This window comes from Anser cygnoides, chromosome 1 (genome assembly GCF_040182565.1).
Source record: "Anser cygnoides isolate HZ-2024a breed goose chromosome 1, Taihu_goose_T2T_genome, whole genome shotgun sequence".
NCBI classification, from domain to species: Eukaryota; Metazoa; Chordata; class Aves; order Anseriformes; family Anatidae; genus Anser; species Anser cygnoides.
The window spans coordinates 182789049-182815955 of NC_089873.1; the positions used below are offsets into that span (position 1 = coordinate 182789049).

At 38.5% G+C, this 26907-nt stretch overlaps 1 protein-coding gene across 1 annotated transcript in view; it reads right to left on the reverse strand.

Moving 5' to 3' along the window:
• LOC106035040 (RCC1 and BTB domain-containing protein 2) overlaps positions 1-26907 on the reverse strand; it is a 36275-nt gene that overhangs the window by 3904 nt on the left and 5464 nt on the right. The window contains exons 2-12 of the mRNA XM_013179559.3: positions 23050-23113; positions 20045-20203; positions 19441-19591; positions 17233-17399; positions 16355-16513; positions 14669-14776; positions 12165-12307; positions 7940-8130; positions 5075-5201; positions 3935-4071; positions 3381-3511 (exon numbers count right to left, since the gene is read on the reverse strand). Of these exons, the coding sequence (XP_013035013.3) occupies positions 3381-3511; positions 3935-4071; positions 5075-5201; positions 7940-8130; positions 12165-12307; positions 14669-14776; positions 16355-16513; positions 17233-17399; positions 19441-19591; positions 20045-20203; positions 23050-23113 (1537 nt within the window). The remainder of the gene's footprint in view (positions 1-3380; positions 3512-3934; positions 4072-5074; positions 5202-7939; positions 8131-12164; positions 12308-14668; positions 14777-16354; positions 16514-17232; positions 17400-19440; positions 19592-20044; positions 20204-23049; positions 23114-26907) is intronic.

Below are 26907 nucleotides of genomic sequence, written 5' to 3' on the forward strand. Positions count from 1 at the left end.
TCAATAAGCCCCCTCTGAAAGAATAAACACAAAAACCAAGAGCACCCACCTAAATTGACTCTAGGACTCCGTCATATTTACTGAGTTCATTAGAAAAGGTTATTAGTAACTGACACCATCAGCCTTCCCCGCATACGCCTACTAGAGTATCAGTGACTCTTTCCTTTTCCTCCCTGCACTGAATTCACTGGTGGTCCTGTGAAAACCAACAGATATCCTAGTCTTTCTGCAAATAAAAGCAAAAAAATGATATAACACGGAGAAAGCATATAGAAATTGAGATTCCTAAATAGCTGTTGCTCACTGAACACAAACTGTATGTTAGGATATGAGTGTCTTTTGTGGTCGGCCTAGGAATTTTATGTCCCTCTCCTGGTACTGGGATACCTAGATTGCTGAAATGTTCTGTCTTACCATGGTCCTGCTGTAAAAAGACGTTCAGATATTCAGGGCAAGATGGGGTACAAGCCATTAAGCCATACAACTGTGATTTCACTCAGCAAATTTTGCCCACTCGAACTGCTCACAACAGTGGCAATCCTCCTCTCCACCTACTGGGTCAGTGGGTTACCTTAGGAGAACTTAGCTGGTTCCTACGTAACAACTTGCTGCTGAAGGAAAATGAATTGCCTTCTGCAGCAAGCACAGCTGGGGCCAGCTGCGAGGCAAACCTAAATTGGTAGTATAATCCATGATCTATAAACTCTTGGAAGTTAAAGCAAAAAGAGCGCTCTTAATCCACGCCAATTTTATTCTATGTAATCTACACAAACTTTGCAGCCTGTACAAAGAAATTTAGCAGAACACTTGCGCATTTCCTTTGGAAACCTTTTCCTTAGACTGAAACTTCAGGTCTGTTGCCTTTGCTAAGATACAACTGAAGCTTTGACAGAGGACACAGCAAGAAAAGGGGTGAGAAAGGAAAAAGAAAAAATGTAGAATATAGAAGACCAAAGTCACTGGCAGCTCAGATTTCAGTACACTTCTGGAGTGCTGCTGCCATTACCTGGGTAATCAGATGTTGCTCTACAGTCAGTGTGCAAACTTCCACATTAAATAAACTGAACGGCAGCTGCCTTTTCTGGTACTGACTGAAAAGATGACCAAGGTATCGGAGAATTCTAGTGACTAATTTTGCAATTTCAAGAAACGCTATCTTTCTAACTAATTCTGTTATATCAAAGATGATCAACCTAAAATTTTCCACATTGTGCGTTAGAAATAAACCTAAAAATAATTTTTAGCAGACGATCTTTGTACTTCCTGAGGATAGAAAAAAATATTATCAGAATTTTTAATCCTACCAGATGCGTGCAATAGCCAAGCAAGTCTTCAGTTAATGTTCTTGCTGATGGCAGATAAGCACAGCACTATAATCTTCCACTTGCAGCATTCACATTGATGACCAAAAAAGAAAACCACACCCAAAATCAAAAACCCCAAACCCACAAAAAGAACTAATTCTCCCTTTCCAAACTTCCAAGCTACCAGGCCCTTTTTCATAATCCTTCTTTGGACGGCTTGTTACCGAAGTGCCAATACACTGCAGACAGTTCTCAAACCCATGTTTACCGTATCAGTGTTAAGTCTCCTGATTTACTTCACAGTGCCCTAGACAGAGGCTACCCCATATAAAGAAGTCTTTACAGCACTTCCCTGAAGCAGTTCTCCTATATCCCTTTCTGAGATGTGGATGTAGGGAGGAGGACAACAACCTACTCCTGTACATGCTGCGTGAGGGGCAGGTAAACCAATCCATTGTCTGATGACTGTGTTAAAATATCACATGTGTTTTAAAACAATACGGTGTATGCAGAATAAAACACTGAATCATAGGAGGAAGAGGAGGATAGCATATACATAGTTATCTACCCAATCTCTTTTATTGTTTTTCTGACATAATCTCTAGTACTTTGTCCAGGCTAGTTTCACTACTCCCCAATACACCTAAACATATTTCTAATTACTCCACCTGACACAGGTCAACTAAAGCTACTTCTATTTTTGAGATGTTCAAAACTGGTGAAAAGTTTCTAGGAAGAGAAATTCCAGAATAAACTTGTAATGAAAATTTCTGCTCTTAGGAGAATCAAATCATTCCGTCTTCCTCTCCTGTCCAGCTTCTCCCGTTACTCGGGGCTTCTACCTCCACAACACACTGAAACTACAATTCCTCTTTTTGCCTCAGTTGTCCATGCCTTCCATTACTGATCATTAGTCTTGATACCTTGGTTAAGTCTGACTTCATCTCTCTACCAGCAGCTGTTAATCTCATCATCTACTAACCTGATGTTATCCCCTCTTCGTTTACAAAACTCACTGTAAACTTCCAGCCTCCTCTTTGCAAGTCCTACATGAGTTTATCTCATTAGTATACTGCTGCCATACAGAACAGGTTATTGCAACACGCCTAACTCAGTTTTTGTTTCAGTCCCTTCTTTCTACTTGCTTCCTATGCCTGGAACCATCTCTCAATGCATCTTATTTTAAGCATCTGCATCTCACAACCAGGTAAAAGCAAAAGGAAGACGTTTAATTAAAGAATAATATTACCAACTATGTATTTTGGCTCTTCTAAAAGGTCAATTTCTCTGTTTGGCTATCTTAGTTTTATTCTTACACAGCAAAATAAACCTTGAACAGAAAGATCAGGACTTCTCCATGGCCAACTAAACTGCTCAGTTATGACAATGGCTTTACATGGATTTCTTGACTAACAAAACCCACCACATCACCGTTCCCGCAGTCAGCATAGCATTAAGAAGTCGAGAAAAGCAAAACATCTTTCAAAATATTTGTCTGTTTACAAATGAAGTGCTCGCAGTACTGCTGATGACAGGTTGAGTGCCAGTGAAACATTCCAGAGCCAAGGGCAGACCAGAGGACAGGATACGGAAAGAGGAGTAACAATGGGCAATTTGTTGCATGACAGCACAATCCACCGTAAGCAACATGGTGAAAAATGGATTTTTGATATAAGCACAAGCATAAACAGGGAAGGACTTTACAGGTAAATTCTCCGACTGTTTGTACAGGGTGGTGCCAGAATGACTGTACCAGCTACAAACAGACAAAACGAGCAGGTGGAGAACGCAAAGGCAGAGAAGTAAATGGCAGTGAAAAATGTGCTCGCCATGCTGTGCTACACGAGCAGGCAGCAAGCAGATTAAGGATCCTGACTCACAGGTGCAAGCCAACAGGTCAGGAAGGTATCGCTAGTAGCTGCAGTTTTTATAGGTTAAATAAGGCAAAACATGTCTGGGAAGTCAGAAAGGGTAATTGCAAGTAATTGTGACTCACGTTAAATGCAGTTAGGTTTATATTAAAACAGTTTCATTTCTGAGAAAGGAACTGTTTGCCTGAAGAGAAGTTCTGCTTACCTGAGCTTCATATTTGACAGCGGCAGAAAGAAGAGCAATCGCATTCTCTTCACAAATGCCTTGTTTGATTGTTTGCTGGCAAAGCTTTTTCAATCTGTTTTCTCGATAGAGTGTTGCCAAATCTAGCAGTCCTGTGAAAAGTCATGCATTTTTAGCTATCCTGGTGAAAAAAATACACATTTCTATTCAAACTAATCAATTACTCTATAGTTTTAAGCTCAATTAATCACACTTATTCTATTTTTCCCCCTGGTGATCATGTGCTTTTTTAAAGATCTTTGAATGACGTATCAAAAAGGGACACTTTGCTAATTTGAAAGTCTTGTGTCTTCTTGTCTACTATATTACACCTCATTCGAGGTATCAGTTAGTGACTTACACACTCTTAATTCATGCAGGGAACAGCTCTTTTTCATTTGTGATAGAAATGCTGCAGCTACTCAAACAGTAAGGTTTTACAATGGCATTAGTGCCTTTGTAAGAACGGAACAGTTTTTCAGATCAGAAGCAATGAGTTTACACCAGTAACCTGGAGTTCCATTTATGGCCAATACCTATTGCATCTTCAGGAGGGAGCCTAATACTGTCTGTATACAGGTATTCCAGGAAGGCTCGGTAAACAGGATAAGAAAATTCACTCATTTCTATAATTTCATCATCATTGTTCAGTATGGAACGAAAATGTTCACACCTACAAAACAAGAACAACAATTGTTACTGTAAAGAGTTAAGCATGAAAGATGAACTGCAGTAAGATGTTGGTAAAAAAAACAACCAAACAAACAAAAAGCAGACCAAATGCACAACCATAAACTCTAGCTATATGATATCTTGGTTTGAATATGTTAATTTCTTTACAGCTTCCTACATAATTCAGAATTTTCTTTTATTTGTTGTTATTATTATTTTATAGCAGGCTCCCTTTCTACTTATAATATCTTTAAGGATGGTCCATGTGTTTCTGAGGTCCTTTTCTTAAAGAAGTTATATATGAACTATTAATTCGATTACCTGGCTTGTAACAGATAAAGTTTAAATTATGTTAGACATTTCTCACATTTCAACCTGCTTTCTACAACATGATCTAGTGAGGAAGGAAAAGGACGTTGTTAGTACTTTAGATATGACTCTTTCGTCCTCTTTGCCACTTTATTTCCAAATGTTACACATCAGAATATGCTTTTCTTTTACTAAAAAATTTAATGTACAAGGTAAGTTGGTTTCCTTTAATGACTCTTGGACAAGTCTACATCGTAAAGACATCACAACTTATATACAAATGAAAAATAGTTATTTATCACTTACTTTACCTTCTTCACATTTGATTTTATCAGTTAATTTTTTTTTTCTTTTTTTAAAATAAAATACAAAAGCATCAAGTCAAATTCATAGACTTAATTATTATCTAGCTTCTGCCACATTCTTGTACTATATTCTGTTTAGGTAGTACAAACGAGGATAGATGTCTGATGGAGAAAAGTGATGAAAAGGCTGCTAGTAAGCAGCATGTCTGAAATTTCCAAGCAGCAACGAAGTAAGGAAAATAAGGTAACAGTGAAGAACAGCAGGTGAGTCTCACGCCTGAAGTAAAAGGGAGTTCGTACAAAGTCAATATTTTCAAGCAGTAATTACTCAGCATAGTGGACGTAACTATACAGTTTAGTTTATAGTAAACTATACAGTTTGTTCCTTACCTAATTTTGAGAAGAACTTTATGGACGTGGATGTACTTTCCATCCACTAGAAACTTTAGGTCTGCAGTTTCAGGGTTGTCAAATTCCTTCTTCAGTGACTGGGCTACTGTTAGATGGTCGTCAGGCTCTAGGATAAAAAGGGTAATTGATAGTGACTGGTAATACTGATATCGCTCATGGTAACATCCTGTGGGTCTGTCAGCATTTAACATTCTTAATAGAACTTTTCTGTAAGGCTAGTAAAAACTAACCAAACAAAAAAACATGCTCAGTATAAACATCCAGGAAAGCAAATAAGGGGCATCTTTCAGTCCTTACTGGTTTCCTGCTCCAAACAAATATGCCTCAGAAACAAAAAGCATGTCCCACTCCTCAACCTCATCTGTACAAGGCCAGAAAAAAAATATAATAGTCTCACAAGTTTAATAACGTGTCTGAGAGCAAATGTTATCAGTTGTTACTGGCTAAATTATTCCAAATAAAAGGTGCTGCTTACAATAAGATGCCCACAAAGTCACTAAAACTCAGAGTAAGAGTATCTGAAATATTCACATGAGGAGACATTATCTTAAAGCAGAAGAGAACCATTATATACGAAACTGTCCAGTACAATACCCCTAAAGGTAAATACCAGCAGTTACCGGTCTACTCAGAGTGTTCTTCCTTGAGTTATAGTATTAGGAAACATTCTTTGTGTCTGTCTCTATATTCCTGTGTGCCTCATATGTACGTACATCCCACTGTGCATATGACACTTGCGTTATAAAGTTAACAGGCAGCCTTGAAAACTGTCTCCACAGAAATTTTGATCTCCTGAACTGTTTCCAGGTCTGATTCTGAACTGATTCTCCAGCATATTAGGTGGTCTTAGAGAACTATCTTTTTTACTACTATTAACAAAATAAAAACCTCAAACACCATTCTTAATCCAGAAAACATTTTTTCTCCTTACTAGAAGAATACAAATTACTGGTTTATACAAATTTTGTGGAGCAGTAATAAGCTGTCCTCTCCAGAAAATTACATAAATCCTAGGTCCTGTAGCCTACCAAGTTATAAAGAACAATAGTAGTCTGCTGTGAATGGAAGCACCTCCACCACAAGCAGTTGAAAAAAAAACCTACACAATATACACACACTTGGATACTGTTGCACTTGAAATTGCTCAGGAAAATGCTCAGGAATACGTATGTATACCCAATTAGGACAATAAAAGCAAAAGTGCTTTGGATTACAGATGAAAGGATGAGGAAAAAAAGCAAGGAAATTGCAATAAAAATCCTTCCGAAATTATGATACTGCAAAACTACTGTTACTTCTTCTTTTGTATGATATGGTTTCAGACATCTGCTACCAAGTATAGGGATTTTAACAACCAATGTAAAGCTGAAGCTCTACTGTAACAGTTCGAAGGATTCTGCAGTATTCAGAGGTGAAGCCAATTTTCAAATCCAAATGCACCAGAGATCCTTTTATTTAGAACTTAAAACTGACAAACATGTTTACATGAATCAGCCACCTCGTTACCTGGGATTTTAGTGCAGTAACACAATTTACATCTAATTAGTATTAGACCAATATTAAGAATATTTATAATATCCACAGGAATCGAGCATATTTATTACAGTTCTGATCAAGCCACCCAAGAAAATCCAACTGCTTCAACCTTAGAGCGAACAGAGGTCTTTGGACTATGCCCCAAAACACGAATTTCGGGGAAGACATTTCCTCAGGGCAGGATTCTCCACTGAATCCCCTACTCTCCCAAAGATGAAATACGACTACTAGTATCAAAGTTTCCTTAGCCCAGCATTCAGAATGGATCACGGGAGCAGAGTGTGTTCAGCAATTTTCAGACAAAAGCACACGGCAACATAAAAGCAATAGCAAAAACAGTCCAGAAGTGGAACAGATGCATGATGCACGCCACACAGTTCAAATTACAAATGAACAAATTGCTGTACTCTAGTTTTTTGCTCAAGCTCCCATATGACATCTACAGACAACCCCAAGAGTCTCACCTTCGATTAGGTCAGTGATTAGCAACTAATATGGAATTGAATTTGTAGCTGAAGAATGAACTTGAAGAATTTTCAAGAAGAAATCCTTCACTCAGCGGGTGGTGAGGCACTGGCACAGGTTGCCCAGAGAATCTGTGGATGCCCCATCCCTGGAGGTGTTCAAGGCCAGGCTGGATGGGGCTTTGGGCAACCTGGTCTGGTGGGAGGTGTCCCTGCCCATGGCAGGGGGTTGGGAGTGTGTGATCTTTAAGGTCCCTTCCAACCCAAGCCATTCTGTGATTCTGTGATCTTCATGTAAATCAAATATCTGAGATCCAGTAACTTGCCTCTTCAAAAGCTCAGGTAATGATCACTTGTGACGTGCCTGGGATTCTAAGTGCCTGGGACCAATTCTGAACGTGGGAATTTGAATCCCTCCTTCTTAGTAGTCTACTTAAAAGGCACCAAAGAAAGTTTCATGGCTCGTAATGACTCTGCACGGCTCCCTCGTTTCTCCAAATTCAAACTCAGCTTCTCCATCCATGGCCATTGTACAGTAACATTCAATAATTGCACAAGAAATACAGTATGTACCAGCTATTCAGAACACCATTCCAACAACAAATGCACACAAAATACACACACAAAAAAAGAGCATTTCCCATAGAAATAGATCACATCAATAAAATAGACAATCATTTAGCACTGCCATCAAGCTTTACCAATTTTTATCATTCTATACATCTGTAATTCCCAGTATATTTTTTTGCAATAAACTAAGCTTAAGCTTCAAATACATGCACACCTGTTTTATGGAGTAAAGATTTTATTTAGAAAATGTCGAAACAAAAATGTTTAAGCTCACCTACTGACAGAAGACGCCACATAACGGCAGGGGTAGCAAAGCAAGCAAACACATCGTCAGTGCAGGCAAAGTGAGTGAGGTGGGGAAGGACCACAGACTGGCCGCGGCACTGGCCCCACATGTACACCTGGCCACTCTGGGTCTTGGCAGCCGAAGTGTGAGCAGAGTGGCAGGCTGCGATCTCTATAACTCTGAATTCACAGGCAGAAAAAGAACAAAAGCAAGTCACTGTCACAAGAACAAAACGCAGTGAAAAAGCTCACTACCTCCTGCATTTCCCTGGTGCAAACCCTCTCTGCAAGCACACATGCGCTTCAGATTGCAAGAACGTTTCCTATCAGACGTGGCAAAATTAAAACAGCTCTCAATGTTTCTTCAAATAGTGTGCGCTCAGAAAGTTTCTTGGTGGAAAAGCCTTGTGTGTGTAAGGAGCCGCTGTTGCAGCAGAGCACCAGGCTGCAGCACGCACTCTGCTCCCTCAAACAGAGCCACGAGGAGCTCCAAGTCTCTGCATGCCTTCGGTGGTGCTGCACAGTGAGGTGAGTTGCTGCATTAAGCTCTGGAGATGAGGTACTTGAGAAGACGAAGGAAAAAATGAGGTGTTGCCAATAAGAAAAATACAGAAGTCAGGTCTAGGTAAGTTTTTCTGTACTTTGAGTCATCATAGAAAGTTAACGAGAGCAAATTTTTTCTGCTTGTTTATAGGTAATGGTCATAAACTGACAATCTAAACAGATTTATTTTAATTAAAATACTATAGTGTCATTACTTATACCATTATTATTACTTACATATAACAGACTTTCATTTTGAAAATGACAAATTCAAACCAAGCAGAGCACTAAAAGCTGTTTCTAAATGTATTGAAGTTATGGTAGGCTATCTCAGTGATCCTAAAGTTGATTTAGGATTTCCTCACTCCCACTGTGTACAACATTACACAATCTGCTGTTTTGCAGCTTGAACTACAGCTTGTTTACTTGTTTTCCCAGCTGCCTGGGGAAAATAGCTGGGAAACAACTTGTTTAAAGCTGCATGTACAAATCTTGCAGGCTTTAGTGAGGTAATACTCTCACTGACACCAGGAATGCACATTCTGGCCAACAAAAGGAAAAGGCAATGCACAATATTAAAATGTGGTAACATTTCAACTGCAGTCAAAGTGTTTGGAAAAAAATCAGTTACATTTTAACACAAAGAAATAGCAATGTTCAAAACCAGGCCGTGTCTCATCACCACCAAGGAGTTCCATCTTCCTTACAGTAACAGACACAGGCACATGTAGAAAGAGACATAATGATTTTCTTAATATTCACAACAGGAGACCACAATCACCACTCAGTAGTACGGAATAGATTCATCTCTCAGCCCACATACATACATGGCTTTGAATTAGCAATAGAAATAACTGCACCGCTACCCATCAAGGACTACAGTAAAGTATTCAATTGGTAAAAATCTAAGGTTAATTTTCAGGCAACAGTACCAAAAGAGAACAGATCCCTTTCTCTCTCCCCTGGGTTACGAGCTGGATTTATTAGCAGATATAACACAAATTGCAGATGTCCACTCTTCACTTTTTCTGTGTGTATTCCTTGTCAAATGTAGCATGTTAAAATACAATTTATATTCAGAGGCAATAAAGCTTTTATTGTTGACTTCAAACAATGAAACTACACCACCAAAGAGAAACTGCAATGAAGACCTCTGAAGCGCAGTGCGAGCTGAAGCAGAAAATGGCACATTCGAGCTCAGAACATTCAGTTTCTTTCTCAAGGGTGGTTATGGGGTAGATCCAGGCACTTTCAGTGAAAATGCAGATGAACCCATTAAAGAGGTTAAGATCGGAGGCAGTCTGGGCTGCGGTGACCACGCTGTGGCTGAGTTTGTGCTCTTGAGGAACATGGGCCTGGCCAAGAGCAAAATCAGGACCCCGAACTTCCAAAGAGCAAAATTCCAGCTGTCAACAGACCTAGTGGATGGGATCTCCTGGAACGCTGTCCTTAGGGACAACGGAGCTGAGCAGAGCTGGCAGCTCTTTCAGGATGTTTTCCTTAGAGCACAAGAACTCTCCATACCCTGTGTAAGAAAGTGGGCAGGGAGGGCAAACAACCGGGCTGGCTGAGCCAGGAGCTGCTGGTCAGACAGAGGTGCAAGAAGGAAATGCACAGGCAGGGGAAGCAGGGACACGTGGCCTGGGAAGAGCACAGGAATGCTGTCTGGGTGTGCAGGGATGGGGGCAGGAAAGCCAAGGCATGGATGGAACTGAGCGTGGCGAGGGATGCAAAGAATGACAGGAAGGGATTCTCTCGGTACATTGACCAGAAAAGAAAGGCCAAGGAGAGCGTGTCCCCTCTGATAAATGAGAGGGGACAACTGGTAACGACAGACATGGAGAAAGCTGAGGTACTCAGCAACTTGTTGGCCTCAGTCTTTGCTGCCAATCAGGCTTCCCACATCTGTCAAGTGCCTGAACCTCTGGGCAAGATTTTGCTGGGGGAGCAAAGTGCCTCCCACTGCAAGTGAAGAGCAGGTTAGAAACAACCTGATGGAACTGATCAGGTACAAGTCTGTGGGGCCCGATGCCGTGTGTCCCAGGGCCCTGAGGGAACAGGCTGATGGAGTTGCCAAGCCTCTCTCCATCCTATTTGCAAAGTACTGGCAGTCAGGTGGAGTCCCTGGTGACTGGAAAAAGGGAAACATCACTCCCATTTTTAAAAAGGTTGGACAGGAAGACCCAGGGAACTACAGACCAGTGAGCCTCACCTCTGTGCCTGGGAAGATCATGGAACAGATCCTCCTGGAAGCAATGTCAAGGCACACGCAGGACACAGATGTGATCCGAGACAGCCAGCACGGCTTCACCAAAGGCAAACTGTGCATGACCAGTCTGGTGGCCTTCTATGATGGAGTGGGTGCATCAGTTGACAAGGGAAGACTGATCGATGTCATCTACCTGGACTTCTGTAAGGCCTTTACGCAGTCTCACATGACATCCTGGTCTCCAAATTGGAGAGAGATGGATTTGAAGGGTGGGCCATTCAGTGGAGAAGGAATTGGCTTGAAGGCCGCACCCAGAGAGTGGTGGCCAATGGCTCCATGTCCAGGTGGAGACCAGTGACGAGTGGTGTCCTTCAGGGGTCTGTCCTGGGACCGGTGCTGTTTAATATCTTTAGCAGTGACATATACAGTGGGATCGAGTGCACACTCAGCAAGTTTGCAGGTGACACCAGGCTGAGCGGTGCAGTCATACCCCAGAAGGAAGGGATGCCATCCAGAGGGACCTGGGCGGGCTGAAGAAGTGGGCCCACGTGATGAGGTTCAACAAGGCCAAGAAGTGCAAGGTGCTGCACCTGGGCCGGGGCAATCCCAGCCATGAGCACAGACTGGGAGAAGAACTCACTGAGAGCAGCCCTGAGGAGAGGGACTTGGGGTTCTGGTGGCCAAAAAGCTGGACAGGAGCCATCAGCGTGTGCCTGCAGCCCAGCAGGCCAACTGCGTCCTGGGCTGCACCACCAGAGGGGTGGGCAGCAGGGGAGGGAGGGCATTGTGCCCCTCTGCTCTGCCCTCGTGAGGCCCCACCTGGAGTGCTGCGTCCAGGGCTGGGCCCAGCACAAGGAGGGCGTGGGGCTGTGAGAGCAGGGCCAGAGGAGGGCCGTGAGGGTGGTCAGGGGGCTGGAGCACCTCTCCTGTGAAGAAAGGCTGAGAGAGCTGGGGATGTGCAGCCTGGAGAAGAGAAGGCTCCAGGGAGATCTCATGGCGGCCTTTCCATACTTCAAGGGGGCTTGTAAAAAAAGATGGAGATCAACTTTTTAAATGGTTAGGTAGTGATAGGGCAAGGGGGAACAGTTTTAAACTAAAAGAGGGATTTAGTCCAGATGTTAGGAGGAAATTCTTCACTCAGAGGGTGGTGAGGCACTGGAACAGGTTGCCCAGAGAAGCTGTGGATGCCCCATCCCTGAAAGTGGTTCATCCCTGGCTGGAACGAGACGATCTTTAAGGTCCCTTCCAACCCAAGCCATTCCATGATTCTGTGAAAATCAAACTTTAATGTACTGAATTTGTATGTCAGACAAATTTCCAATCTGTTCACATTTAGCAAGAGAACTATAGTAAAAATGATAGTCTGTTTCCTCAAAAAGAAAAGTTAAAAAATGCCATAATTTTATGTAGCTCTTCTAAACGTATGCCAACTAACGTCTGACTGCTAGGATGTAAGTATTACCTGTCCTTATCCACAATAACTGTTGTAGGGTAAGACTGGTTACTTTTATTCCCAGTACCTAACTGGCCATATGAATTGGCTCCCCAGGCATAAATCTGACCTTCATCTGTTAGCACTAACGTATGTGCACAGCCACAGGCAACCTGTAAGAAATAATAAAAGGAAAAATCTCATTTTTATGCAATAGTTAGTTAATATAGACAGATGCATGTTATGTTATACATTGATGTTATTGATTGTACTTCACTATAGTTGATAAAAATTTTAAAAAATGACAAATACAGGTAAGATGATTAAAATGGGATGCAAAGTAGAAAACTGACTTTAAAAAAAACAGAAATCTGTGAGGGAACCCACCAGACAATCTTAAGAGTACAAAAAGGAATACCTAGGGATTGAGAAAGAAGGAAAGCTACATGACAAATATGGACAGTATGCTAAAAAAACATGAGAAAAGGCCGACCAAGGCTTGCACTAACCCTGCACTATAAGCAACTACCCCAACTTGAATAGCTTACCACTGTAAAAACAAGTGAGGTCTCCCCAGTGCCTGCCTACACAAAACTGTCCCCCACCTTCTGCCAGCTCTGCTGCTTATCTCTGCTGAGATAATTTACATCAGTGGAAGGAAACTCTCCACAGCTGGGCCTGAGGACCACCAGTGCCCATACAAGATAAGCAACAGGAGCAGCCACCCAAGAAGGAAAAAGAAGAGATGAAATTTAATCTAAAACCAATTTACCTTGTTCAAAACTAGCTCATGTACCATTATATAGTCTGCAAAGCAGATACAGTGTAAGTACATGTAGTCCACTGACATCCAGGAAGCATGAGATATGCTTTAAATGAAATAAATATTTAAGTGATTTGCTGATTGGATGTCTACAGCTTAGTATTAATGGATATCAAGCAAATGAAGTGGATGGAAATAGGATTTAAGGCAAATTTACTGGAATGCTCATACTATCTAAACAAGAAAATATACAGAGGGGAAAGTATTATTTGCTTTATTATACTATTCTCCAGTAGGAACTGTTACCATCAAAGCTACAGACTACATCCTAGGACCTGAATGTAAAACTATGTAATAAATGAGCTCACTTCAGTTTCAAATTCAAATAATAATCCATAATTTATCTGATTAAATGTGATAATTATGATTCAAAGTTCAAAACACTCTTGCAAATTCTCACTAGCGTACAAAAACATTTCTCCTAGCAGAACATGTCATTTTCCTGGCAGTGTCCTCAGTGTCTCAATTTAAAACTTTCAGTATCAGTTCTGCATTTACTTCAAATATTTCTGATTGAAATATTCTATAAAGAAGTTACCGATTTGCTAGTAGCACTGATGGCAGCTCAGTTATTTGGTAGAGCATAATAGCCACCCAAGTTCAACACCAACCATGAAATCATACCAACTGTTGACTAAAATCAAGTGGGGACAGCTTGGTCTGACTCCAAACACCTGCTAGTGATTGTGGCTGAAGTGCAATTCTAAAAATGATATTAAGTCAGCCAGAAGGACAAAATACTAAACTGTAGCATTTTCCCAGAAAAAAAAAGACAATCTAATGAAGAATGGAAGACAAGTTGTCCTGGTTCCAGTTAGGACAGAGTTAAGTAGCTCATAGTAGCTGGTAGGGTGCTATGTTTTGGATTAGGATGAGAAGAGCGCTGATAACATGCTGATGTTTTAATTGTTGCAGAGCAGTGTTTACACCAGGCCAAGGACTTTTCGGCTTCTTGCTCTGTCCTGCCAGCGAGCAGGCTGGGGGTGCAGCAGGAGCTGGGAGGGGACAGACCCAGGACAGCTGACCCAAACTGGCCAAAGGGGTATTCCATACCATCTGACGTCATGCTAAACAATATATAGGGGTGGCTGGCCGGGGTGGGGGGGCCGGCTGCTCGGGAATAGGCTGGGCATCGGTCAGTGGGTGGTGAGCAATTGCATTGTGCATCACTTGTGTTCTTACACATTATTATTGTTAATACTATTATCATTATCACTATTATTATTATTATTGTTATTATTATATTCCTTATATTATTATATTCCTGTCTTAATAAACTGTCTTTATCTCAACTCACCGGCTTCACTTTCCCGTTTCTCTCCCCCATCCCAGAGAGGGAGGGGGGAGGGTGAGCGAACGGCTGTGTGGTGTTTAGCTGCCAGCCGGGTTAAACCACAACACAAGTCTAAGACTTTATTAAAAATGACATTTATTAAAAATGTCAGGAAAAAATATTTATTAGAAAGGACCAAGCGTTTCTAAATTCCTAGTCCTCTTGAAGTAAAATCCTGACCTCACTGAAGTCAATAGCAAAATTCCCACTGAACTCCACAGGGCCACAGTTTCTCAGAGGTTCATTTTAAGATATACGTTTTCATTCTGATTAAACGGCACTTTAAACAAAATTTCGGTACTACATTCTTCACATACAGAATATTAGCATTTTTTCAGTTGTTCACAAAGGGTTTGACATGGAGCATCACACACGTACCCTCTGTACACGAATGCCTTGCAAGGCTGCAATTCGGCATGGCGTTGGCTGATTACCACTGCTGCCCAGTCCAAGCTGCCCATTACCATTGTAACCCCAGACATAGACCTTAAAAACAAAAACAGGGATTTCTACTGTTTGCTTGTATGTAATTCTTTTGAAAGCAATACAACTACTTCACTGTTCCCATAATAATTTCTTTCAATATTTCGGGTTCCCACACCTTAGGATCTGTACTTTACATGTATGTGTATATATATATACACATACACACACACATATACACAAAACTTATATAAATATACAGATACCTATATAATCATACATAAAAGAAGTATATATTTTTCTGCCCCTGAAATGACAAATTTTGGATGCTTCATCAGTTAAAACTTCTAAGTGTACGCTCATCTAAAATTCTAACCCTTCATATTCATCTTGCTTTTTAGAAGTTATAAAAATGGAAAGTAAGTGATTCATAGGACTGTTCCCCAGCACAGAGCAGATTCAGCACAAATACTTCCCTTTTTCAAAGAGCTAATTTCTCATTCGAAAATCTAACACAGAAGAAAACATATTAAAACAAGTATAAACTGGAAAATATCACAACAGTTTGAGTAGACTATTAATGGTTTTGCAATGAATATAAGAAGGAGAATACTGAGTACTGATAATTTCAGTGACATATTATTACACTGCTCTAATGCAGTCAGTAGCTACCTAGGTCTTAATTGAAATGCTTGGAATGATGAATCTGGAGAGGACTTAGGCTGCCCTCAGTCTTCAGCTCATATGAACTAAAGCAGAAGGAACACTATATCCCCTTGATATCCTTACAATGGAGATTTAAAAAAAATAAAAAGTATGAGAGGGATTCAAGGTGTATTGAGGTGGAACAAACATATGCAATGTGCTTTTATTTTCTCCGTCTTTCTTTTTTTCTTGAGATAATGTGTATATATGGACACTGAAAACTAAGATAGTATTGACTGATTATTCTCACGTTCTTGATATATAAGATTCTAGTATAGACAAAATACTTTATTTTGCTATAAAGACAGCAGTGGGATAACATTAATCACTACTTTCATTTTTGTTAGAATATAATACCAACTCTAAAAATCAGTAAATCGCTGTTACAAAGTTCCTTGTTTCTACACATGAGAAAATCAAGCTAACATGAAATGTTAAATACACATATATAGCTTTTTTGATTGAATCCCAACATTTGCAAAAATCTGGCCTTCAAAATGTGTTTTTTTTTTCCTTCTTTTTTTTCCTTCAGAACTGTATTTTCAAGTAAATTTGAAGTTTGATACTTGAATTCCTTCAGGAAAGCCAACTTCAGTAGTTGATACAAAGTAATAGTTGTGAAATGTTATGAGTAACCTCATAAACCAAGAAGTCGTAAGCCAAATATTAGTGAACAAATTTCTGTTTAACTTCTTTCTAAAAAAGAAGCTATAACCAGCACAAATAGGAAAATGTGCTTAAGTATGTGAGAATATGCAACATACATCTTATGACAAAGATTTTTACAAACAGTATAAGCACGTGGTTTGAGGGATTCTGGAAATAAATACTGCTTTTCCCAGTGATAGTACATTACTGAAAGGCTTAAAATGACCCAAATCCTATAATACTACATACAATAAAATTCAGTCAGAAATTTCAATTAAAATTTCCTACCTCTCCATTTTCCACCACAGCCATGGAGCACATCTGTCCACAGGCTATGTTAACTACTATTTTATTTTGTAGGCAGCTGGTAACTCTTCGAGGAATTGGTTGATTAGCTGTTGAGCCAGACCCAACCTGGCCTGAGTTATTATAACCCCATGTGTATACCTGTCGTAAAAGAATTGTCATCAAAGTAGAGTTTATAACATACAGTTCTAAGTACGTATTCAAGAAAGAAGTTACGTGCATTAAAAAGTACATTTTGAGTTTGTGTTCATGTATTCTTTTAAGATCTAGGAAGATACACAGGTTTACAATATAATTGTTTCTATCAAAACTACACCACTCACAATATTTATGTATTCCATTCTTTAATGTTCCACCAACCAAAGTTAAGAGGCAACACGACAGTTGCAATCGTACAGAAGATATGTTAGATTTCCAGAGCCCAAAGCAGAGTAACTAACTGCACACAAATGGCATCTCAAAGTAAATGACAATAAAACTGTTTACTTCACTGGGTAAAACTCCTGACATGAACATGATTTAAATTGACGTCAGTTTTAATGCCATTAAGCATCTACAATAAGGTATAGAATAGGAAGAAATGATAATTTCTTATTACAAGCAGATGTGGCACAAAAAATCCATGTCCTGCATGCACTTCAAAGTAGATAGACTAACAGATTTTCCATTTTTGCTAAACATTTGTGTTGCATCAGCACCCTGAGGACAGAAAGCACAACCAATGCACTAGGTGCAATATGTTTTCCAGCACCCTGAGGACAGAAAGCACAACCAATGCACTAGGTGCAGTATGTTTTCCAGTTTCTCATGTACAAAGATTTCATTAGGAGAAAAGAGAGATTTATTCTAGCTTTTCTCACCTCTCCATCAGATGTTAACACCATAGAATGATGAGAGCCACAAGCAACTTCAACGACTTTTTTGTTCACCAAGTTAGTGGAGACTTGACAGGGAACCAAACCATGATTTGTTGTACCATTGCCCAACTGGCTATAAGCATTATGACCCCATGTATACACTTCTCCTTCTATAATAAAAATGGAAAAAGTTGTTTTAAAATCTATTTTTCCAATGACTACATAACTTGAAATTACGAACTGAAAAGTCAAATTCAGTAACACATTATACATATTTAAGTATACATGTGCCCTTTTGGGCACCTAATCCCATGGACTATCCCAATACTATCTTCTCATAGTGTTTACCACCAATCCAAAAGGATAGTATCACCATAATCTTCGTAAAAAGAAATCGTATAGCTGAAAGAAAGGAGATAGAGCAATATAGGAGAGAAAAAGATGAAATGACACGAGTCCCCATTTCAGTTTATGTCTTTGTTACTGAGAGCCAGCCAAAATTTCTGTCTGTGTCCTGGCCCTGTGTTTCCCACTTTTGAAAAGTTCAAATAATAAGCTTTTCATCCCACTGCAATATACATGAAGATGCTTGTAGGAAAAACAATTAGGCAATGCTGCTATTTATTATTTAAACATGCCATTCGTGTCTTGCATTTTGAGAAACATGCTAGTAAAATTAAGAATGCAAGAAATGTCTGACTGGGTTAGGCATCTAGTCTATCTAGTGCAGAATTCTGTTTCTGACTAGCAATAAAAAAAAAAAGATACTGTTTAGGGGGAAAATGAACCTGCAGCCCATTCCCCTCATACTTCCCAAGCATTTAGAACCACTAGATTACAGATATTATGAGGCACAACCCTTCTAATTTACTTTAATGTATGTGTATTGGCCTGTTTTGCATGATGCTAACACCTTTTTGTACTCACTTTTTTTCTTTTGTTTTAAATCAGGTATCCTCTTGTTACAATAGCGCCAGATTTAGTGAATAGTTATTCTAATTTCATCTTGTCTACCATCGTCATCATCTTCTACACCTAAGTTACACTGTTATTCCAGGAGATCTAGATTTGACATAGAACTTCTTCAGATCTCTAAAGAGATCACCAGACTCCTTATGTTTTCACTAAGAAGGGTTCCCTCAAAACTAACAAGAGAAAATGTGCTACACTAAACCAATATTTCTCTACAATAACAGGTTGCATCTACCGGCTTTATGCTGTCAAATACAAACAACCTTCTCCTCATTTCATCACTATGAGAATGATAGGAATTAACGCAAGAGTTGTGAAATGCATAAGGACAGTCTGACAGGCAGGTTAAAGGAGTCTGTGTTGAATGGCAGGTAATCACGTGAATGGAGTTATGAGTAAAAGTCATCAAGGATCAGTTCTGGACCTGTTCTTGTGCAATATTTCCCTTTATGATCTGGATAAGGAGTATGATGGGATACGAGTAGATCTACCAGCAACAAAGCTCAAAAGAAAATGCAAGTGCATATGTAAAAAGCTTCCAGAATGGGTGGCCCTGAAGACTGGAGAAAATCATGGGGTGTAACAGTATATAAAGAATAGTTATACACAGAGAACATAATTCACCTCACCTACCTTTACTCATTTAATCTAAACTAGTTAACAAGATTTCTTCTCATTAATGGAGACAAATACTAGGCAGGCTCTAAAAGAATCTCACTGAGAACACAACATTAGTCATTTGTCTTCAAAAATAATGTACTTAATAGCGAACAGATCCACAGAAGGGCTGCTAGCATGGTATATGTTTCAACAGAGCGCCAATGAGACAACAGCAAACAAAAAGCTGAAAGGCAATATAAAAGTTCTAAAGCACATCTGGAAGTAAGTACTTGAGGGAAAAGATGCATTTTAGCTGAAGGACAATGTTGGCACAAGAACAGGAGCATAATGTAGCCACTAACACATTTTAAATCCAACCAGAAGTTCCAAATTTAACTTGTGTACTGAAAAATCTTCCAGAAGTAGTAACAAGATCAAAGCAGAGCTTGAGAAACTTACAAAAAGAACTAGCTATGAACAGAAGTAACATGTCATGTTGGCTAATGAAAGCATGTTAGACTTGATAGCCCAGAAGGTATATCCCAGTTTTCTCTCTTATGCTCCCAACAGACCTTTAATTCCTGCTTGACTAATTAAAGTTGACCTATCTGAAAAAGCAGTATTTGCATCATACTTTACCTTCTGTAGCAAGAACAACATGAGGACCACTTCCATAACTCAGACAGGCAATCTTTTTGCCACACAGAGAATCTAATCTCTTTGGTTCAATAGTGCTTTGGATGTCTCCTGTTCCCAAACACCCACTACAGTTCACTCCAAGCACAAAAACCTGTTACAAAAGAATCACAGAATCATAATTTGAGTTGGAACAGACCTCCAGAGGTCAACTAGTCCAAACCTCTTCTGAACAGAAGTCTGAATATATCAGTTTACTCAAGGCCATATCCCATTGGGTCTTGAACAACACCAAGGAAGAGATCTCACAAGCTCTCTAGAATTTAACAAGTCTCATGGTATTTTTTTTCCCTAATATTTAATTGGAATTTCCTATGTTCCAACTTGTGTCCATGCATCTCCAATAAATGTCTAGCCCCATCTTCTCTTTATTCTCTGATCATGGTAGGAATCCAGTACTTTGCATTGCAAATGTCTTAGCAGTAATCAAAATGATCAGGTATTCAGCATGCAACTTGTCCTAGGTATACAATCACAGTACTAGCTTTCATAATAACTTGATACATGAACGACCAAGTATGTCATGTTCATACACTTGAACAATTACCTCATCATTTTCAGTTGCATACAACACTTCATTACCAGCGCTGCCAAACACACAAGCTTGACGAATTAACTTGAGCTCTTCTTGTGAACAAAGAGAAAAAATTGGCCATTTCCCAACATCCAGCATCTTCAGGGCTGACAACAATGTTGCCTCCAAGACCTGATGTTATAGAAAAATGATATAAAATACCTAGACATAGAGAAATATATATAAATTTGCATAGTAAAAGGATAAATTCAGAGATATACCACTACAAGCTTTCACAACCACAAAATATATTTTAATTCTAGAACAATAGTTGGAGCAAAGCCATTAAAATAAATAAACTATATCATGATCCGGAAAGAAAGTACCAATACACATGAAGAAAAGTATAAAATAAAAAGTTAAATGCTGCAGTCATATTTTCATTGTACTTATACAACATAACTGCTAGGTTACAGGATTCAATATACCAGATTTTAATATCAAGGTGTGAAGTATACCTCCAAAACTTGAAAATAATGTGTTTTTTCCTCTGATTCTATAATTACTGTTAAGAGGGAAAAAAAAAAGAACCATGTAAGAACTGCCCAAGAATATACTTATATTTAACAAATATATACATTTATTTTCATGCATTAAAAATAGAAACTCAAGAAAACTTGAGAAATTTTTTCCTTTATTCTTCACTTCTGAAATAGTCTGTGTTTCAACAATTATTGAATCTTTGGAAACTTTCTAAGAATATTTCTATTTGTAAGTAAATATATAATAAAAGAAAAAAGATATTTGAACATTCTCCAGCTTAGTCAAGGAGAAATAACAAGTTTCTTGTCAAAGGAAAAGAAAACTAGCTCTCTCCAGACATTAAAACTAGTCAAGTTAATGTCTGAGTCTCACTCTACATTTCTACTGCTTTAGTATAGCATAAATCAGGAAAATGTTGCAGTATCAAAATTTAGCTGCAAATTTTGCATAGAACATTCATCAAAGTTTCTTTACTAACATTAAAATAAGTTCTGGGTGTGAAGAAAAGTATTATTAATTGCCAGCTCTGAAGATAAGTAAGAACAGTTTTTGCCTATCATGGCATTATGTAGTTCACCACATAACAGCAAGGACTGCATGATTTGCTTACATCTAGGAAGTAGCAGACCTACAAAATGAACTGTCACAATACTTTTTTTTTTAACCTCTGACTGAAACAGAGATATGAATAAATTCTACTTTAGAGTCATCTGTGTCAGTCTTAAGTATATTGCTTTTTTGACTAATATCACTTACTATGAAAAAATGTTCACAGAAGCACAGATAAAACATTTGAAACTAGAGATAAATCCCTAAATAAATTGTGAATTTCAACCTTTAAACAAATATACTTCTGAGGAAGGAGAAGGAGGGTTGGTCACGTTCCATTAAAAAAAAGCTGCGGTCTTGATGACACTAGCTATTTCCCCATCTCCTCACACCAAATAACTAGATTCAGTGACCATTTTCAGCCAAATTTGCAAGTGAAAGGGAAGTAAGATTCAGCTGTTACACAATCCATTTGGCAGTAGGCAACTGGAGAATCATACACATACATTATGAAGTAAGTTAGCAAGTAAGTAGGGCCAAGCCAGTTTAGGAAACGCTGTGTTCCATGACACATAGCAAAATTATAAGAGATGAAGGCTACGTATTCATCTAAAATCAGGATTCATAAATCTGCTTTTCACAGAACAGTTTGTTTCATGTCAAGAGGTTAGCATGAGTTTTATGGAAGATTTTAGGGACTTTTAAAGTACGATAACGAGTAGCAAAAGCATCACAGACTAGTCAATTGCATTAACAAAACTGCATTCCACTTTTGCTCAAGACTGATGAAGCCAGAGTTTCAAAAGGACGGTCAGGGTGCCCTTCAATTTTAGATTCCCTTACCAATGCCTCAGCAAAATAAGCTACTGGTTTCTTTAAAATGTGGGCTATAAATTCCAAGTACACAGCAGATGACTGAGCACCCATTCATCTTAAAGAGTGAAGTTTTTTTCTGTAATCTCCTTCTACAAAGAACTCCTGTCCTACCCTCATAATTAACAGGTTACAAAAAAAGAAAAAACTGTAGCATTTCTTAACATTAAAATCATACTCTGAAAAAAGTACTATAAAAAGCACCCAAGAAAAATACTTACAATATTGACTTTTTTTTTTTTTTAAATAGAAGAGTTATTAATGGACTTTGTCAGACTAAAACATAATCTAAATCCTGTCTCTGGAATCACTAATTTCATCCAACTTAGTAAGAGACATTCTTTCACTTTTAAAGATTTTTCCCCCTTCCTCACTTTCCATCATATTTTGTCCCCCAAAAAAAGAGAGCTTGAAGAATCAGCCTACAATATTTATGTCCCATCAGTGATTAGTTCCCTTGTTATATTGCACAGGTTCACGGAAGACAGAGCTAGACAAAAATTTGAGATTTCAAATGAACCAGCTACCTATCGCAAAGGTGTATCAGCTATGTCTCCAATATCCCCAAAATTTCACTTGACCTCATCAATCAGTCTAAAAGCTGGTTATTCAGTTCTGTCATACAGATCACCGTAACAAGGCACTATCATTACGCTCAAAACCTAAATGATACGTTTCGTGAAGTTTTACACACAGGGTTTTCAAAGAAAAAGAAAGAGAAAAACGGGATTGATTTTTTTCATCGTATTATGCTACAAAAGTTAATTCTTACAAGTTCATCTTGTTGAAACATTAGGCTGAAACAAGTAACTTCAGAACTTAATTCTAAATTACACCAATGCTGTAAGACAAAGGAGCAATTCAACCCACTTCAAATGAATGTATTGTTCTTCTAACGATCTGTGGATCACATAAGTAACATTTCTTTTCCAACTATCATTTTATACCTAGAGTTTTGGTTTTAAGTTTATCTTGAAAGCTACCAGCATGTACTAAGTTAGTACTAAATGAAACCAGCTTAATCCTCTTGAGTAGAGCAGTATGAAAGTCTTAACACAAAGTCACACTCTGACCTTGGCACTGACTTCTTGAGCAGGAAGAGTTTCATCCTCCATATGGATTTGTGCCTGTGTCCCCCTGCAGAGAGAGAACTGTGGTTAAAATCACCATATCATATTGCTGCAAAAATACTTTATAGAACTATACACACTCCATATTAAGCCAGAACTATTTGCCTGTATTGGGTGAGAAAACAAAAATCATGAAGCTCAGACAATTTCATTTTTATATTTAACTGTACAGTGATCAGTGAGATGGACTCTACTATTCTGTATTCTTACCTAAATAGTAATTCTTGGACAATTATTTATTTTTTTTAATAAGTAGTACAGTTAGTCAGTTATTGGAAAGGAAAAGGTTTTAATAAATACAATACTCTAATTTTTTTAATTGTAGTAAAAATAGCTTTAGAACCTTGCTCATGTAATTTTTCAAGACAGTTCTTTCAAAAAAAAGAAAAAGCACACTGGACAAAGCTTTCCATTTCTGGCATAAGCCTTCAAATGTTCTTATTCCAGTTCCATTTTGAAAAGCCGTGTTAGAAAAAAACATTTGGGGCTTTTCAGGTTTACTGAGAATTGTTAGAATGTCCACTTTGTTTCAGAAAATATTGCCAGCTCTGTAAAAGAATTGCATGCTTTCTGTGATGTGCATCATCAGTGGAAACAATTTCCAGATCAGATGTTTCTTCCCACATGAATATGCATGCCCCTGCTATCCTTAAACAATTCCCTACCATAAAGCCATGCAACTCCATTTCCAGTAAAACTGCACAAATTACTAAGCAGCTTTGAAGCTGTGCGGGCTTCTTTTACTCAGCAAGTTGGAAAGTGGTAAATGTCATTTTCTTGGAGGGGCACCGATTCAGCCAATGCTAAAAATCTGTTTACATTTCACTGAAAACAGAATGTCTGGAAAATTCTGATTAGAGGCACAATAACATCCAAAGAACAAGAAACCACCATTTTATTTAGCTCTTTTTCAGAAGACTACTACACTTTAAAAGAAGTATCAAATGTAGCTTTATAAAACTAGCTAATGTTATTACAAAACATGTCTCTTATGGAAGCCTTCATCCTGTAAGACCAAGCCCAAAGATGTAGAATATATCAAGTTCATACGATTTAAATATTGTCAGTTTTAAGGATTTAACAAATATGATTTAATTCACTGAATGAAGAAAAAATCTCTTTATTTGCCTTAAATGAGCACTAGTCAGTTACGCTTACACAACTGAACAGAGCCCTGAAGGAACACACATGGCCATTTACCATGCTTTACACCTTAATAATACACGGTAACTTGGTATGCTTTTGCTGTTAAGAAATTTGTTATTTTCTTATTTTCTTCAACATATTTACTTGTTCAGACAATGAGAACGCGACCACTTGATGTTGCGAATGTTATCTCTATTGAAACTAGAAACAACCTGCCAAATTAAGGCCTTTTGCATGACCAGAGCAGGATTGTGTTCCCAAACTGCAGTTCTGAAACGTTTAACGTCAACCACGTCAGCAGTGTTAAGAGTGAAACTGATTAACAAGGCCATGCAAAATTTTGCAGCTTCAATTTCCAACACTGCCTGTCAATGTTGATATGTGTAATCATCTCCTTAGCCACCTTTAGCCTACATGGCTGACAGGTTCTCCAACAGATTAACTACTAACTATGAATTTTCTAATTTAAGTGAATGTGGGATTCTGTCTCTCTTCTGCAAGCCATTTGATACACGACTCATATTCATCATTCTTCGAGTTCTAACATTTTACTTCCACTTCTTCTGTTTAGACAAAAGCACATAGTTTGACTTTAAAAGCAGGTTATCTGCTGGTATAAATGAAGATACATCAGTATGGACCATTCACTTACCTAACAAAAGGATCTCCGGCCCACTAATTTTTCAGAGCCCCAGAAACATACTGAGAGCTTTGAACTAACTTTTGCAAGAACAGAGATCACTTACATGTCCTCACAATTCAAAAGTGATGTTTTATCTTAAACATAACTATGAGAAAATTACCCTGCAGCTCCATTCTTCTAACCATTCTGCAAACATAGGTGCTTTATTTCTGAACAGTCCTACATAGGGCATCGGTACATAGGATGCCTCAGATGATACCCATTTATTCTTTTATTCAAATTCATTTGATGTAATACAAGTACATACTGATTGTCACATGTTTGCATCTGCAAGGGTGTTCTTTGTAAAAACAGGCAATTGATTTAAGAGTATATATTGAGTATTAGATCCTGAAAACAAAGAAGGACAAAGAAAATATATTAAATCATTAAGCCTACATAACAATCATTTTTATCTGAGTACCTCTAGCATACTAGTGATGATTCATGTTTGCTTACTCTTAGGAATTTTTCCTTCAGAAAAATTACTGTGAAGCAAAGGAAAAACAGTACTTTAATCAAATGTTTAAAGAACAAAACCTTCATATTTGAGTACTTTAGATACAGAAGAAAAATACAGTCCTAGCTATTAGAACCAAGTTTTTAGGGCTGTTCACCTACGAAATCTTAAAATATGCATATAATTGCTGAAAAACCTTACCTTAGAATAGCAAGTCATTACTTTAAAAAAAAAAAAGGCAATACTTTCAAAAGTAAGTAGGTAAGCAAGAAATATTTCTCATGCATTAAAACTTTATATATATATATATATTCACTAACTGTTTTTTCAAAAAAAAAATCTAACACGAAAATCTTAAAGAAGAAACTTCATAGTAAATGTCCATTTTTTGAGGAAGTACACAGTGTTTTAAAAGCATTTACATTGAACTTTCATAAATCTCCTATCTGGAATCCAAGTCCAATTTAAGAATCTGGACAGCGTACTCTGGCAGCCTGAGTCAAGTTGTGCAATTTGTAAGTTCTGACTCTGGATTTCTTGCAGCCATGGTATGTGGGTAGACTATGTATGCCTCTGTGGTATAGATAAGATTAAGTTAAGTAACACAGATGCTGGTTCTATTAGCTAAGCTCTATTAAGAGTCTAACCAGACCATTTAATCCTAAATATTTATACAGGTTCACTAACTCATTTGAATGTAAACATGCTTGTAGATTCTCTCTCTAGGAACTTGGCAAGCAAACATTTTTTTTTCCTTCCCAGAACCCCACTTAGTATTTCCTCGCACTTAATTTCAGCATTTCTGAATCTCATCTGCTGAATCAAAGGTCTGTCTGGAGCTTCCTCCCCCAATAACTCTAACCAAAGGCCTTGGAAAGAGTAGAAGGAAAAAGTCACAGAAGAAAAAGGACTTGCTGACACCTTTAGGAAAGGGACCTAACCTTGCCTGATATTGTTGATTTCTCAGCAGCCATGTGCAGGAAAAGTCATGAAACGATGCTAAATTGTTCAACTGATCTTGCAGGAGAGGACAGAACAGTAATATTATTGACAGCTACTCCCACTGAAGAGGTTACATTCCCTTTCTGGGAAGACATGAGTCTATTTTCAAAATTATCATCCTTGTTCATGTACAAACACTGAAATGTCACTACCCTGTCTAGTGCTGACCATAAACTGACAGAACTCAGATCTTCATTTACTCCTCCACTGATGCAGCATTTTCCATGACCAAGGAACTGCAGACCCTGGCAAACAGTAAGTGGTTGTTTGAAGAGCTGCCATCTCCAACGAAAGCACGCTCTTTTCTCATTCCCTACTTGCTTCTTGACACCGTACTGTGACTTCTTGGCTTCTGATGCAAGCTCCACTGGCTGCCTACTAATTTCAAGAGCAAAACTACATGCAATTTGGAGGCTGAATCCAAGAACCTCTGAAAGACTGCAGTCTTGACAGTCTGAAAGCCTGACATCCTTGACCTTGTGAAGTAGGTAACTGCTACAGAAATTTCTAA